Source organism: Anguilla rostrata, chromosome 5, assembly GCF_018555375.3.
Source record: "Anguilla rostrata isolate EN2019 chromosome 5, ASM1855537v3, whole genome shotgun sequence".
Taxonomy (NCBI): domain Eukaryota; kingdom Metazoa; phylum Chordata; class Actinopteri; order Anguilliformes; family Anguillidae; genus Anguilla; species Anguilla rostrata.
Genome location: NC_057937.1, coordinates 50,120,315 through 50,138,154, shown reverse-complemented (window position 1 = coordinate 50,138,154; position 17,840 = coordinate 50,120,315). Strand labels below are relative to the sequence as shown.

Sequence of the window (17,840 nt, the reverse complement as noted above, 5' to 3'; positions counted from 1 at the left end):
CCACAACCACAGTGCTAGACAAATCCTGGTTCAAACTAGATGACAACACCAACAAAAATTAGTTTTCTGCATTTTTTTTTCTGAGCTATTTCTAGGTGGGATTCCAAAAATGATATTTGGAGATTTCAAAAGGACATATGGTAACCATCTTATATTATGGGTGTAAAATACTATACGTTGTATTCCACATGCTCATGGAAGACATGATTAAATTAGTTCCCTTTTCTCCTGCCCGTCACACTCTTCCCTCTCCATCTCCTCGCTCTCCCCTTGCCACCTCTGGCAGCAGCAGGCCTGGAAGATTATAGAAAATAAGTACATTAGTTATCTAGTTTACTAATGCATTGATTGTGGTCCATTGATTGAAAACTCATGGAAGGACCCCGTAAGCCTGTCGCCACCTCAAATGTTACAAAATAAGGAACTTGTCGTCACTAAAACATTGGCATCATAAAATAGTTTATAGAGATAGAGCCCTGAGTTTTAACACTTTCAAATGCACTTTCACTGTAAAAAAAAAATTATAATGAATGCAAATAAACCCACATTGGCCCGAATACGAGATTAATGAACATTTGATTTGCGGATCAATGTTGTGCAACTTTGTAATGTACATTTGCCACACTAAATATGACTAACAAAAATCAAATGGTAGGATGCCAGCTTGATCTTCATTATATCACAGATTCAACCTATATGCACGGCCTTTTGGCTTCATACCTTTTACCAAGAATGAGAAGAGTGCCCTCTTGTGACCACAAATCAAGCATGCAGCCTTTGACAGATTCTGGCATATTTTAATAACATATTCTTCCCCTGGTAGCTTATCTTCAAAATGCAATATATTCTTCCTCTAGTAACATAATGGATTACAGACTCAGACAGAGATACACTTTGTATGTTGTATTTATTTACCATTTTGATAATAAATATCTGAATAATAAAAGTCATTTTTTCAACATCATCTTTGAAAAAAGGGTCAAAAGATGGCATTTTAAATACAGACCATACTGCAATACATACTGTTTTCAAGTGTACAATTTAATACTGTAGTTTCAATGAACCGGTCCAAAACGTGATTATTAACATGGCAATCATCCCAAACAAAACTCAGCACTTCTCACATGGACAATCTCACTATTTGGAGGGGTACTGAGTGAAACTACTGCTGTGTTGAAGCTTTAATGTATTAATGTAGATTAATGTAACAATTACAACAACAAAAAAAGAATATACATATTAATATAACTTCATATATTGTATAAGAACATGAGATTGGGTATAAGGTACCAAGAAAAAAAAAACCTGGTCTTTCAGTTAGCATCAAATAAATAAAACTTAAATAGACTACAGAGAAAATACCCACCACCAATTTTAGCACTAAACAAATCGACCAAGAACAAAAAGGACACAACCTTATTCAGTTTGGAGGGAAGGATTCCTATGATGGGAATTGGCAATTGCATTATGGGCTTGTGTACCACTATGCCCCCTGCATGAATGGAAGAATCATTACAGTACAACTCCTCTGATACTCATCAGTGGCTATTTTCACTACAGTAACGCACAATACAGAAGAGAGCTAGCACCAATCAAGGGTAACCTGTAGGCACCTGGTGAATAGCTAGCTAGCAATTTAAATGCAACCTATCTGCTTAAAATAAACCCAAATGTGTAATGCGACCTGTGTACTTATTTTATTTTTGCCTTCCTCGTTATAGTCAACAATTGGTTTCTCTGCTAAAAAGCTCATAGAAATTTAAGAATACATTGCAGAGTGTACACACATATTTGAATGGTACCACGATCTTAAATATTCCCAGTTTTTAAAGACAAGGAAGGTAACATTCATCATATACTACAGCAGGGGGGGCCTACTCCAGTCCTGGAGGGCCACAGAGTCTACACCTAAAGATCAGCAACTAATTCAGACCCAAGAAAACAGGGAATTCAAATTATCACTCTGCAGCTCTCAAGGGGCAGGGTTGGGGACGCCTGTGCTCGAGTGTACATGAGGACATTGATTTTTCTCTAACTCACTAGACTGACAGAGAATACCGATTGAAACTTATAGAGACCCAAGTGAGGACATTTAACTCCCAAATAAAACAACTGTTTTCAATCACACACCCCGCATGCCAGCCTTTATGAAGGCCGGCGCATGTAGCTACCTAAAGGGCCTTCAACTCTTACTGGCACGCTGAGTCCAATTTAAAAATGCAAAATCACCTCAGTCGGGGCATTAATAACCCACAAAACCTCTGTGTGCCACAAACATCAGCAACTGCAGGGAGCCAACATCAGACTTTCAGATAATAGTTCTGTGCCCTCGTAAAACCCAGCTTAAATATTGTGAGAACTGCAGAAATTAATTGGCAGGTCTTGGTCTTCAAAACAAAGTACTATTACAGTTTTAACAACTCCAAAAGTTAGATCTCATGACTATATTGGAATGGTTACTTTAATTAGATGTTAAACAAGTCTCAAATATAAAAAGGTGTCAAACCACACTTGCTGAAGTAGGGGAAAATGAAGACTCAAGGGAAGTAAGCCATCAGAAACCATCACATTAAATCCCAAAGGGTTCTTTCTGTTACCAGTAGTTTCCACCTTAAGGAGGTCCACCATTCCTTTTAGCACAGTTCATCCTTACATTGTCTTGATAATTCTTACATACAGCATCTAAGAAAATAAGGAAAAATTATGCAAAGGAAAGATACATTTTAGTTGACACCTTAATAGCACAGGACTGGGAATAGGGCCCAAACACTCCCAGCAACAGCTTAAAATGTTGCATGTCTTCTGACATAAAGCTTCCACAGTAACCTCTTATCATGTACTATAAAGGCAAAAATAAAGATCAAATGAAATGACAAGCACACACAATAACACAAAAGGTCCATCATCAGCAACCCACACATAGCGGTGGGAGACTAGCTATCACACACCCGTTTTAGGATCCTTTACGGTTGAAAGGACCCTACAACGAGGGACGAATGAGCCTCAACTCACAACACATTTACAGGCGGGGCTGTGAGAGTCACTGATAGAGACCCACTGAATGGAAATCCCACAAATGAAATGGCTGCATCGTCTTCCACTGAGCCAGCTGGAGAAGACTGGCCAATCAGTCAACACAGAAGCACTACCTCGGCACTACAAAAACCAGCAACACTTTCTGTCACACCACGCACAGAGGGGGAGGGGCTAGGTACTGGTCATCCTCACTTCATTCAGCACTAAGCTTGTACAACCACGAAAGAATGGTGACAACATTAGGCTTGCACTAACAACGTGGGCAGTTCGTACTGTCTGAGAAGATGTTGGAGATTCAAATACATCTATATTTTCTGGGCAGTCAGTTTATTGTTGAATGGCAATCATCAGCTAACTTGTTGTAATCTGTGCGGTCTATGCAGAAACAAGCAGATTTTCACCCACCGATTTTACATTGTGTGTTTGGAGAGCATTCTGTGGTATGACAAGTAGCCTACTATTCAACAAATAGACAGCAGTCCTCCTTTTAGGACAAACCTGTTTCTTGTCTCCTTTCTACAGGGCACAACTTATCAAGTAGCCTAAGCCAGCCTCCATTTTGACAGTATATAAACAAAAATGGAATCAGTTGAAAGACAGATTTGTTGCAACACATGGTAAATAACATTTGCAGGGGAAACAAAGTATTAAAAATAAAAATGAGGCCTTTCTTATTTTTAAAAGTGTATATATGTGAGGCACATTCTCCATTCTCCACTGAACAAGCACCCACTTGGCCAGGGAAGACACAAACAAATGAAAATCGTCAACACAATTGGCTGAATAGATATTGCTTTCAAGTTACGCGTGATTGGTTTAGACAGTTGTTCGTGTAGCCATAGGGTCTGGAATAAATGACACTTATGTACAGGAAGCATGGGCGGGACAGCGTGTGAGTGGAGTGCAAGGGGAATATTAATTAACTGCTGGTGAGAAGAGTTTGTGGTTGACATTAAGATCATTTCACATGTAAACACATTATGGGTAGACCCAGACTGTCAAAGCGACTGAGAATGAGCATTTAAAGGTTAAGAAACACAACCCGCCCCCCCATGAAGAGAGGAGCCACATGGTGCTGACTGCCCCCCTCGGACACACGGCTGGCTGAGTCAGCGGTTTCCACGGTGACCTGAGCCTGCTGTGCGGGTGTTGGGAATCCACATGACTGGTGGAGGAGGGAGTGGCCAGGAGCGAGCACGGCCTGGTGGGTGGGGCAGTGCATGGTGTGGCAGGGCGGGGTGGGGGGCGGGGGACAAGGCTACTCCATTTTCTGTTGAAGCTTCTTCTGGAAGCAGACTGGCAGTATGGAGAGCAGGGCCAGCACCCCGAGAACGGCCAGAGAGTTCCAGGACACGGCCTCCCCCGCTGTGGTCAGTTTGTACAGGGTCGTACCCGCGTTGATCGCCACGAAGGACGGAGGCGCCACACCTGTTAATGAAGAGAGAGGGCCGAGTCAGCACTTTAGACACGATTAGCACACTTTACACAGGAGTGCAAAGCACAAATGCAGTAAGGCCCTTTACAGAGGATTAAGAAAATTTAAAAACAAGTGAGGCACACATGCAAAAGCCCATTTAAATGCAATGGAGTCACTTTACACACGAAAAAGGCCCCTTGCTAAGGTCAAAAGTCCTTAACCCAGGAGGAAGGACCTTTACATGCAAGGGAAGCCCCTTACAATCAAGTAAGGCCTTTTACAAACGAGCAAGGCCCTTAACAAAGAGGTAAGACCCATTACACAACAGCAACACAGTAATTGAAAAATTAAATTGCTATACAGTTCACCTGATTTTTAACTGGTTCAGCACTGGATGCAGGCATGCTAATGTGAATAGCAGCACAGCACAACATGGCTGTAACAATAAAAACGTCAAGGGAAACATTTTTCAACACCAACCAGCCAATTCGGTCAGGTTCTTCCCCTTACCCAAGAAAGTGCCCAGGAAGAAGACCCCCAGGGGGACATTGATGACAGGGGAGGTGATGTTGATGAACCAGTTTGGCAGGAAGGGCGTGATCCGTAGAAAAATGATGTAATTAATGAGGTGTTCCCTATGTTTGTCAACCTAAATTTAAAAGAAGAAGAAAAAACACCTTAAAAACAGTTAAAGAAGCCAAGTATTTTTATAGGGCAGGCCAATTGTGAACAGTTAAAGAATCCCCACCATGGGCCAACACCGATTACCTGTCATGCACTTCCCTGGTGTCTCCAAGTAGTTTTTTTTTATTTTTTTAAAGTAGTCAAATCTCCAAATATCTGTTCTGTTCTCTCAGTGCTGGAAACATGTCCTGGCATACAGCGAATCCCAACCAATTCCAGAGACACCCCGGTGCTCTCTGATAAAGATGCATCACTTCAATCCCCTGACACAATCTCACAGCACCAGCACGTCACGCGCAGCCTTACCTGCTGGGACCACTTCAAGGCCTTCTCTGTCAAGTACTTATAAACCACCGGTCGGCCCACCAGATAGGACAGCATGTAGCAGAAGGAAGCTCCCAGGCCTGAACACTGCAAAGCATCATGCATACAACCAATACTTTATTATCACTCAACAGAATTCACTCAATACATTTGTAATAACTGTAATCATATTAATAGCATTATGTTAAAGGAATGGGTGGGCTAAGCAAACCCAGAAAATAAACAGAAAACTGTTACCCTCCTTTTCAGCACCATATGGAATCAGATTCATTATGACTTTATTTATATATAGCACCCCCACCCAAAAGCCATTAGAGTATAGATAAGCATCCCTCTTGCATTATATGTTAGATACGAGGTTCCAAATCCAGGTCCTGGAGACTCTGTTTGTATGCTGGAGTTCTTAGACTTAGAAGTATAATGAGCTGTTAATTGTTTTTAATGAGACATTTTAATGTTTAATGAGGGATAGTTTACTCTCCTAATGCCACACTGCGTCAGAGACAGAATGCACAGTCAGTTCTGAGAACAGACAACTAATGACTTACTTTTCTGTAATGCGCTGTGACAAATAAGTCTGGCTCCCTAATCAATATCCCACAATGCACTGCTATCCCTAGGCTAGACAACCACTTTGGCGCCCTAGCTCACCTCAAACAGACTGGAGATCCGGATTTTGATTTGTCCAGATTTTGTTTGATTTGAGATTTTTGTATGATTGGATTTGCAAGGTAATCGCATAGAATCAATTAACCTGACAGGCCTTTCAGTGAGTTAAAATCAACCTACATCACTTTCTCTTTATTGCCAACTATTTTTTCCACCCAACTGGCTGAACTAGTCCCACGTGTGTTCCCTTTATGGCTATTTTTATTATTTCTTTAACAAACCACCTGACCTGGGGGGCTCTTCCTCAAAGAAGCAGTTGCTGAGATCACCGCCACTGGCATCACGGTGTAGCCTTCTTTGGAAAGATGACTTTCACTTTTGCTTGGCATTTTAAAACCAACGTGGAGTTCCTGAGCAGCGATACTCACCAGGCAGACCAGGAACAGAGCGAGAGGAAAAGGGTACAGGTAGCCCGAGAGGATACTGAGGAAGATGGAGCCCGGGATGGCAAACGTCTGGAGGCTGAGGCAGCAGAGTTAAGGCCCACAGTGGCACTTACACACACAGATGGAAGTCTGACCAGCTGCTAAAATAACAAGGTGAGACACGAGGTGTGAAGGGATAGGACCCTGCAGCGCTGAGCGTCAGACTGAAACATGTAGCTGCCATATGGCTGTGTCTGAACTACAGTAACCCTGTAACACAGATCTGTATTAAATAGGGGAGCTCTTTTAACAGAAAAAGGGGTTCTCTGTATTCAACTTAGACAGGGATGAGCCTTTATCCATACTATCATTGGAAAAGTTGCAAATATGTACTTGCTGTCCTTAGAAATCTGTGCAAATGTAGACAGTAACACATTCTTGGCACATGCGTGAGTGAATGTTGTAATGGAGGATCTTTCAAATGACAAACATGCACATCGAAACCACTGGCTTAACCTGGGACAGTCATTTCTACCAGCCCAGAGCATCACAAACTTCAAACTACAACTACAAAATGAAGACAGAGGGGACACAGTTACATTAACTGTTGCACAGAGATCAGTGAATGGGGAGTGTAGAGCGCTTCGATGGCTGGTTTCGCGCACACGCTAGGTGTCACACCCTCCTGCTAATGATCAATAGCTAGGACGCTCTGCTTAACAGGCGCATGCTGGTGGCCGCCATTCATTCCCAGGATTCCCTGAGGTTAACAAAAAGGTTCTGGGTGACTACAGGGGCCGAAAGAGGAAAGAGGGCGAGAATTTAAGACAAAGAGCAGACAGAGGACCCATTCCCAGGGACATTGTGTGGTTATTGGCTTTAATTCCACACATAAGTCTTATATTCCACTAAGATAGGAGATGGCTGACAGAGATGGCTGACAGCAAGCGTAAGTACGATCTAGAAAAGCAGTAAATATGTCCCTCTGCCTGCCAGTAGACAAGCAGGCCAATTCATCACCTAGATCCATTTTCAGCTACGTTGAACAAGGTAAAATTCAAAATGCATACAAAAAGGAGACAAGCACAAGACGAGCAACACAGCCAGGCTGAAATTTCTCATTGCACTACCCATCTGTTAACACCAGAGGGAGCGTTTGTTAGATGTCTGAGGAAATTAAAAGCATAAAGCTGATTTAATGCACATCTTAAGCCCACCCTTTCTGTAGCAAACTGGTTAGAGACAAATGTTTGAATATTTTATCATAATAAATTATATCAATGCTAAACCAAAATGGGTTAAGGATGTGTTGGTTATAATAATGTATTAAAATAGAATATATATTGTTACTTCCAAAGGGTTAAACAGGTCCACAAAAATTTCTCAGCAACACCGTGTAACTAACAGAAAAAAATGACTAGTGCTAATCCACAGCCCAAGAGTCAAGGTTCATGTTGACACTGCCTGATGGTTCAGTATCATGTTCTTTACCTGCTGAGCTTGAAGAGCAGTACTATCCTGTATTCTCTCTGGCTACTCAAGTGCACACCACTTGTGTCATTCCAGGTCACTAATTTAATACTTCCGTTTACAATACTAATTTTTGGATTGTTCAGCTAACCTCACACTTATTGATTATAAACAAGCCTTCTGTGCCTCATTAGTGACATCAGGCTTTTGTATTCCTAAGACTAATGCTAATGTTCTTCACTTATGTAAATCGCTCTGGCTTCAGCATCTGCTAAGTGATTATAATGCAATGTAATAATTAAATTGCTAAAAGAGGAAGGATTCCCCAACTATGTGGGTGTACATAAGCTCCTCAAACAAGGCTGAAAAACACTGTGCGTCTCCAACTCTGCCTGAGGGGCATCTCCAAATAACTTGATTGTCTGCAATCCGGAGGAGTAGAGTCAGGGGGATTAAAGGGCAGTCTTCTGATTGGCTCAAACTGGGGTCAGGGCTGGGTCAGCTGGACGTGGCCCAGTGCCTTTCGAAACTAACCAGGGCGAGACAGGGCGGGGCAAAATGAAGGTGGTAAAGAGAGTGCCACTTCCAGCAGTTCAAAGTCCAAAGAAATCTGACACCTTTCATGGTGAAACACGGTGAAAGGACACAAACTTGCTCGTCAGGCAGAATTAGCACTGATGATTCCGTGACATCACGCACTTGGAACAGGGTGATCTGAACCCTGGAAGCTCCGAGTCCCATGGCAAGTACTTGAATGTGGGAGATGTTCCAAACCTCAGGGCCTGGAACAACTTGCCTGCATGACGGTAGGAGCTTCTGCTGACAAGCATGCATGTCTGCACAGATGACTCACAGATCTAAGACCTAGCACTGAATAAACACTTATCTAAAAGATCTCCTGCTCTTCTTCCGCTGTGGCACTGAGGCACCAGTAGTTTCAGGAGATGCATATCAGGTTTTTTTTTCTTTTTTCAATCAAACAGGTCTTATCTGCATTTCATAGTAGGCCATTTCACTCAAATCTCTCCCCTGTAAGAAAAGGGTAAAATGTGTATTGCATACAGTACTCTCTTAATCAGGAGGGATTTCTGCAGTCTGGACACGGACCAACTTGAGCCAAAAAAATAAAAAATACATTACTGGTCCTGTAAATAACCACACTGTCCTGATCCTTCACCTGAGCAGACTGGCTGTTCAGTGTTCCTTTAACCCCAAAGCCAAGCACCAAGAGGCTGGTTCACAGACCCCTCCTTTTTAAACAGACAAGTGCCCACCCAGTGAAGCTCTACCACCCTTAAGTCTAAGTAACGCACTCTGTATTTGTGCTCACTTGCGCCAGCCTGATCAAGGCATCGCCCTCTCGTTGGGAAACACTGGGCTCACCCCCGTTCACATCGTCACTGTAGGATGACTCAGCAGAGTCGCCATTCAGAAGAACACAGTCTAGCCCTGAACCTACTTGACATGGGCAGCCCCCTCCCCTTATGTCACCTCACACCACTCTGTGGCCAATCCGACTGTCCGTTACTAGCCTAAGCCAATCACAGCCCAGGAGGACACACACGTCACACCCCGGGACAGTGACACTTAACCGTGGACAAGCACACAGATATGCAGACCCTACTCTGTGAAAGAGTGTGCCTCACATGCTGTGTGAACAGGTGCAAATGCATAAACAAGCTGTGGCCACATGAGGACATCACATGGTGTGTGTTACAGCAACCGGACTGCATTCCTGTCATAGAGAAGCACTGCTGAGCGGAGCCTTGTGCCCACTCATAACCTGACCAAGGTCACAACACTGACACACCACTTATTCACCAACAAGTGACACTTTTCACGACACACAGAAGTCATTTAGCAAAGTTATTTAATCGATGATATTAAAAAGCCATCAGCCAAATGCCTTGTTGTTTTTTTTCATTTAGGAGCCAAATTGCTCAAAAAAACTGAGACCATATAGACAGACAATGCAAGTGTCTGTCTATATGGTCTCACACACACACACACACACACACAAACATACTGTGTGTACCCCCGGACACCTCGGGGTCTTGTCAAATTCAACTGCTCTGCACAACTCAATCTGCACCTGCTGAGTTCAGACCGCACTCTGAGGGGGAAACCCCCAGGCCTGAGGACCATAAGCACATAAAATGTCTCTCACACAGACAGAGCTGCCGGCAGCAGCTGCCTGTCCTGCTTTCACCCGGCTGCTGTAATACATCTCTTTACATTTATTTCCATTGGGGAAAAGCTGCAGCCGTGGCCATCAGGCCGACAGCCCCATTCCCAGAGGGCAGCCCCACTTCACCACTGCTCTCTCTCGTGCTCTAAGGTCAGCTACAGTTTTACACTGGATTTACAACTGTAAAGAAATGCACGAAAATGAAGTTTCAAATGCGAGCGCACTTTCTGCCTGGCGGGATAGCTAGGAATGGCACGCAATGTTGCTTAACAGCAGCCTGACGTCACCGGCAAGACAGCGACTAAAAGCCAAAGCAAAACAGAAAGAGCCGATGGCTGCTCACATATCCTTCACTGGAAGGTCAAAGAGACATACAGGTACCATGACACAACAAACAGTCCCCATGCATGAACCGCATCTCCATGAATTATCTCATTCAGGTTTTTTCCAGGTGATTATTTGTGCTTTTAAAAGCAGACCTTTCTTCTACACCACTCACTAATTTTCTTAACCATCCTGATGGAATGCTAAAGGTTATAATTACCAAGGTAAAGCATCCAAATCTGTTGGAGGACAGTCTTGGCTTGCAGAACTTGGTCCCAGAGCATTCGTACAGAGAATTTTGCATTACATATCAGGACGCATCACATAAAAATGTGCTGTGTTGACAAAACATGCCGACCAAAATAGCTGTCCTTTCAAAGAGGATGAGAATGGCATCAAAATGGCCTCTGCAGAGTCAATCTGCCTGTTGGGAACAAGGACTACTCCACATCCACAAATTATGATGCCCAAAGCCACCCCTTCAGATGCTCAGTTACTCAGCACATGCAAACCCACCTTTTTTATGGTTGAACATCTCAGTTATCGAACAAAGGATACAAGACATATGTTGCGAAGTAGGCAAGCAGGACTTGGGCGTAGTAAGTGTCCTTGTATTTGGACAGCACTGTGCCCAAGGCCTTGGCGTCATCCATGTCTTTGGGGATTTTCATCTTATCCTTCTCATCACTGTGTGGGAAAGAGGTATACAACCTGACTGTGCATTGAAGGTATTCAACACAATACACTCCCTCTTACACACCAATATCGGGTTTTACACAAGAATATGATATGGTCTTTATAAGCACTATGTAACAACTTTATAGGTAATGCATTAAGTACTCTTCAGCCAACTGACAGCCAAACTTAGGGTGTGCAACAGCTTTGTTATACAGATTTCAATCTGATTTGGTATTTCATGGTAACACTGATCATAGCAATAGTGTTCTCCTGGATTCTGACAGTCATACAGTACTACTTTATATATCACTCATAAAACCTTGTCATTTATAATGTTTTACACAATTGGTATGCTTTTCTGTAGTTATGCTTTGAGTGGTGTTTGAAATGAGTTTCAGTACCTGGCTTGATGTGATAATGTGGTTTCATTGGAGGAATTAAACAGCCACAACCTCTGCAGTACAACTAAACCTCAGAAAGAAACTGAGCAACATGCTACTAGTTGAAAAATGTCTGACTTCATCCTTGTCCAGATAAAATATCACCAACAGGTAGTTATGAATAAATGCTGATGCAGGAAAACTGCTGTAAAGCAGACAGAAACAATCAACTTTGTGGGTACATTAGCCAGGTATTTGAGGAATTTGACAACTAGATCTCAGGTGAGGTACAGGGACTTCAGCAGGATAATCCTACTAGGTATCACTTAAGGGTCAAACTATGATCACAGATAAAACACAGGGATTATACACCACAGCACAGAAGTAGGGACTTACTCAGTCAGATCTGGGAAATTTCTGTAGACCAGATACATGACAAAGGCCGCACAGGAGAAGATGGAGACCAAGATAAGGAGTGACATACGTGCTGACCCTCCTTCAGAATGTGATGGACCTTGGGAAGGAAGAGATTTTTTTTTTTTTTAAGCTGGAGCATTAATCTTAAACTTCATCACCAAGAGTGAATATATGTAGTTTGGAAAGCAGGGTCTGTACACTATTCCTGCAATTCCAGGATTCGTTTTATTTGCATACAAACATTTGCAACATCTTCCAGGCTCACGGGCGCAAATGTAAAAAGGAACTGCGTTCTGTACAGATGTCTGATTAATCAAAGTGCAACACCTTGCAGAGATTTGCATCACATCTTGCACCCACACGTGGGAATACTCTGTGTTTTCGCGAAAGAAAAGCATGCATAGATTTGTCAGATTGCGTTATAGCTATGCAAAGTCTAAAGACAGTCCAACGTTACATGGATAGACTACTGTGAAATGTTTGTTATCTGGACTTTACACACTGATATCGCGTAACTAACGTCTGCTAACTCGGAAAATCTATCGTGCCGTTAGACGCTAATAACGTTATCATACAGCACTCTCACCACGCCTGCTGGCTAGCGAAGACATTACCGCAGAATTCACTATCAGACAGCGTGATCCCACCACGAACGTTACAAATTCATTGCATTGGCTTAGCTAGCCAAGTTAACGTGGCTATCTCTCGTTAATGGCGAACGCACAACAAAAACAGCAGCATTAACGACTTTTGATAACGATAAGCCCACAAGCATTGGGTTACCCATCTGTAATCTATATCCTGTATATCTTTACTGTAGCAAGAAAGCTAGGTAACTAGAACAGGGAGTCAATAATAACACATAACCTGTGCCGTAACAGTACAAATGCGGTTAGACAGTGATAGCTAGTTAAAATTAGTTAAACAGCCACAACCAGCAAATTAGATGACCAATTCTCGTTAGCAGAACAGCTAGTATTAACGTTAGAAGGCTAGCACTAACGGTACCTGCTTTGATTACATCTGCTTCCTTTTTCTTCGATTCCTCTTCGGTTAACGTCTCTGCCGAAATGCTATCAACTTCTCGTTGTTCTCTTCGTTTCTTGGCCATTTTTGTATATTTTATGTTACTTATGAATCCACCTCAAACCAGAGATAATGTCACGGTCCTCTTTCAATTTCAAATACACCTTTTGAAGGCGTGTTGTTGCGATGCCCGGTCGGTTCCAAGCCGGTGACAAGAGTGTCGACCTTTTACCTTTTACGCTATTGTCGTAAAGTAGCCAGCGATAGGATATTTGCTTAGCTAGCAGATCAGAACGAATTTTATTACTAGCGCCCCCATCCGGTCAAAATTCACATTGATCGACAGGCATTATTATCAAATATCATTAGCACACTGTTGTAAACATTTTGGAAGCGAGATATGATATGAGCAATGCTGGCTAAAGCGTAGGGCGAGAACTCCATAACTTGATTTACAAGCATTATTAACATACTGCAAACATCTTGGAACATTGCCTCACGCATAAAATACTAGAGCGGTCGCCAAACAGTAAAACAACCGAAGGTAAAAGCAATTTAGGCTACTGTTTCCATTTACCCTTAAAATATGAGATAAAATATGTATTTTGGTCGTTCTTAACTGAACATTCTAATGCTGCTGTAACAACCACTGTTGGTCATTGTAAGCAATGGAGTTCTAGAGTTCTAGATATTTAAAAAACATTCCAAAAAACTTACTCTTCGAATGGTTAAAGCGGAACACCTGGGCATTATACAGAAGAGTAGCATGGACAGTGGTGACTAAATGGATGGCTGCTGTATTGTCATTAATAAAATTGAATGCATGTCAATTTCAGACATATCCCTTTTCATTTTGATTGCATGAGTAACAATTGTAATTTGCTGCCATCTACTGCAAAAGGGAAATGGTGTTTTGAATAACAAAAGATGTTTGATTTATGGAGAGCTAGCTCTTTGAGAGTATCAAAAGTTTTACAACCTTCATTGAAAGAGCGACATTTTAACCTTTGATTGAGTGACTATGTATGTTTCTTTGGGGCCTTCAACAGGTTGGTAATTCTCGTGAGAAGCTTAGGCGTGCTTACTCAATTACAATTTGTTATTTATTAGATCTTCTATATCCTGAGCAACTTACAAAGTAGCTTCAGGAATAAACATTCAACACTGGCAGGGTCAAGTGATTCACCTTTGAGTGCCATGAAAACAGTAATCTTTGTTGATAGTAATGAATAGACTACATAGCATATACATCTATTGCAAAACAAAGGGCAGGGCATACATCTAACTTAATAAAGCCAGCAAAAGGATTGCCTAGCAATAACAAAAGACTGGAGTCCAAGCATGAGTGCACAGAGGGCAAATATGTCCAGCATATTGTTTGAATGGACCATGTCAGGTGCAGTGGCTATAAATGGGGGTAGGTGTTGCTAGAAGATATGAGTTATCAGTCTGCAATGGACACTGGGTTGTGTCTCAGCAGTCTTTACTGAAGGAGTGAGGTCGCTCCACCACTTGGGAGACAGGCAATAGAAGAGTCTGGACCGGGCCAGGCAGCGGCCAGGCTGTCGCAGCAGGGGACAGCTAGCCAACCTGCTATAACAAGTTACAGGACCGAGTGGGGCCATATGGCTGAACCATGACCTGGAGGTAAGCAAGAGCTGCACCTTTGAGGGCCTTGTAGGTCATCACCAGTGTTTTGAACAGGATTCAAGCAGCAACTCGGAGACGGTGAAGTGAGCACAGGAGGGAGGTGACAAGTGAGAACTTGGGCAGGTTGATGATTTGCTGGACTGCAGCATTCTGGATCAGTTGGAGGGGTTTCAACTGATCCGTCAAGGAGGGATTTTCAGTTGTCAAGTCTAACTAGAGATAACTAGAATGTGGATCAGGACCAGGGCATACTCTCTCTTGAGAAAAGGTGTGATCCTCCAAATGTTGTATAGTGCAAATTTGCATGAGTGGGTGATGGTAGCTATGTGGGCCTCATAGGAAAGCTTGTTGTCAAGGATCACATCAAGGTTATTGGCACTCTTAGCAGGAGTTGCCAGGTTGTTGTCAATGGTGATGGACAGATTTTATAGTGGACATGGGAAGAGAAGTTCAGTCATGTCCAGGTGTAACTTGAGGTTGTGGGCAGACATCCAAAGAGGGATGTCAGCCAAGCAGGCTGAGATGCATTCTTCAACCTGCATGAAAGAGAGGAAAAATTGACTGCTGTCAACATGACAGTGGTAAGAGAAACTGTGGGAAGTAATGATAGAGCCAAGGAATTTACTGTAAAGAGAGAATAGGAGAGGGTTAGGGTTAGAACTGATCCCTGTTGGACTCCAGTGGAAAGGGCACAGGGAGAGAGGATAGTGACCCTCTCCAGGAAACCTTATGGGTGCAGTCCTATGTGAACTATGTGAGTGTGATCCCTTTAATCATCTGAGAGGGTGTCTAGGAGTAGTTGGTGGTTAACCATGTCAAAGGCCATTGACAGGTTGAGAAGAATGAGGATTGAAGATTGGGAATCAGCCTGGGCAGTGTAGAGTGCCTCTGTGACAACAGGGAGGGGCCTCAGTTGAGTGGGCTCGCTAGAATCCTGGCTAAATTGGGTCAAGAAGGTTCTGTGAGAGATCGATAGTTGGTTAGTAAAAGCACATTCAAGAGTTTTGGATAAAATTTAAGGTAGAGATACCAGTCTGCCGTTCTTATCATTGCAGGGGTCAAGTGTTGGCATTTTGAGGAGCGGTGTAACTTCGGCCATCTTGAAGGCAGATGGGACACATCCTGACTCCATGGATTAATTTATGATGGCGGCTATGGAGTACAATGACAAGTTTAGGCGACACCTTGGATTTGAAAATCCAAACTTGTGATTACAATGCTCTGTATCCTTTACACTACGCAACCACACTGAAATTAAAGGAATTAAAATTTTACAAGAAGACACCTGTCATTTTAGGGGATAGCCTGCATCATGGCCCATATTAACTGGGAAACTGGGATCACAGCGCATGCACTACAAGTGGACACCTATAGGAAGTGTTTGAATCGTTGCCAAGCGGTGTCTTGAAATCATGCTCAGATTACTTCTGCTGACTCACTCCTGTTTTATCTTTTTTATTTATTCAACAACTATACCAAGACCTTACTATTTATATTGCTTTCCACATATAACCTCCTTAGCTGCAGTAGAAGTACATACAGTGTCCCACAAACTGGCTCAGTAATAATGGACTGCCATCAGATAATCAATGCCAGCTTATTATGATGTGGTAGCATGGCATGTTTGCTACCTCGTTCAGTTAAATGATTTACTGAAAGCACCAGTGCTTACTGCTGGGGGTCATATGTGCCCCACAAAGCCTGCATTCTGTCTTGAAGCTGTGAGTGACATCACCATAGACATCTTTTACATTCCATTGATCCGTCCATTCCATCACCACACCTTCGGGGTACAATGAGCTGGCAATGGAGGGGAATCAGGCCATCCTGGAAATGATTCAGTTGACTAAACCAATTCTCAAGCTGAAGGACAATTGGAAATGGAAAGAATTCATGTAGATCAGTGGTCTCCAACCCTGGTCCCGGCGAGCCACAGGGTCTGCTGGTTTTTGTTTTCACCTTAAAATTAGCACCCAATTGAGACCCAAGACACCAGGTGAGTTGAGTTAACTGTGTAATCAACTGCTCTAATTGATTCATGAAGTACAGAGTCACTATGAAAACCAGCAGACGCTGTAGCTCTACAGGACCAGGGTTGGAGACCACTGATGTAGATAATGCCACAGGTTTTGCTAAGATGGTGCAATATGCCACTGAGGAGGGGGCATTGCAACGGTACTTTATTTGATTGATTTGGCTAATAATGGGAGACCTGGGGCTATTAGCTATGATAATGGGCATTATGTGCCATAGGATGTGTCTCCCAGCTAACTGGGGACTGGGTGCAGATGCATTTGATAACGGTTGTAATGCTCCTGCAGACCTGCATTCACCACACAGCAATTCCTCTTTTAAATGAATGTGTGGGTAAGGTTAGTTTAACAGAGCGTGAGTCTGTTACACAAAAGGGGGTACTGTTGCGTTGTGCTGGTACTCATGCTCGTGCTGCTGGGCTGGTCAGGCCTTCCAGTGCAAACTCTGAGGCCTATGCTTATAGGCCTTGAGTTTCTAAAGGGAGTGGAATGTCTTGATTGCATTCTCTGTATCTAATGTTATCATATAACATACACACACATGGTCATTCATACATTTTCTCTGACACATGTATACATCGCACACATACCATACCATGGTGGACCTAAATATCTTGGGATAGGTTCAGACCTGGCCTAGGAGACATTCTTAGGATTGAAATGATAGTTTCTTCTTGTTTACCACTCTTATTAATGTTTGAAGGACCAATGAGTGTTGGGCTTCAACACCATGCCAACCCACGGCATGATAGCAGGCGCTTGTACGCAATCAGCAGGGAGCATTGACTAAGGAATGGGGAGGTTGGCAATGCAGAGGGTGATAATTGGTGGATTATGGCTTATGGGGTATTGGGTTTCAGCCAACCCTAAACCACAAAGGTAGATGTTTTAGGAAGTTCTTCAGAATTCTCTTGGACTGCCCTTGAGATGGTCCCGTGTGCACATTGGTAAATAAATTGTCACTTATTGGACCTGCTGTTGCAGTCTTATCTTTGGAGTTCCTGCAGTCTCTTTCCTGTGGTATTGGTCACTACATCATAAATCCTGATGCATAATTTCAGAAACCATTAAAATGCCAATAAGCTTCTCTGAAATAAATGGCATGCAGTGCAATGTAATTTACTGTAATAAAGAATAACGAAAACCAAAGTATATAAATAAAAAGTATAGGTATCAGCA

At 42.8% G+C, this 17,840-nt stretch overlaps 1 protein-coding gene and 1 long non-coding RNA gene across 2 annotated transcripts; one reads left to right on the top strand and one right to left on the bottom strand.

The window, feature by feature from the left end:
* Positions 1-888: 888 nt before the first annotated feature.
* LOC135255565 (transmembrane protein 41B-like) lies at positions 889-13,226 on the bottom strand. Its single transcript, XM_064336911.1, has 7 exons — positions 12,961-13,226; positions 11,932-12,049; positions 11,036-11,164; positions 6,499-6,592; positions 5,444-5,548; positions 4,964-5,102; positions 889-4,464 (listed from the first exon to the last, which is right to left on the bottom strand). The coding sequence occupies exons 1-7, from the start codon at positions 13,061-13,063 to the stop codon at positions 4,295-4,297; spliced, it is 858 nt and encodes a 285-aa protein (XP_064192981.1). The 5' UTR covers positions 13,064-13,226; the 3' UTR covers positions 889-4,294.
* Positions 13,227-13,313: 87 nt separating this feature from the next.
* Positions 13,314-17,140, top strand: LOC135255566 (uncharacterized). The gene is made up of 3 exons (XR_010330189.1): positions 13,314-13,522; positions 14,456-14,625; positions 15,684-17,140. It is a non-coding gene; the product is annotated as an uncharacterized LOC135255566 (long non-coding RNA).
* The last annotated feature ends 700 nt before the right edge of the window (positions 17,141-17,840 follow it).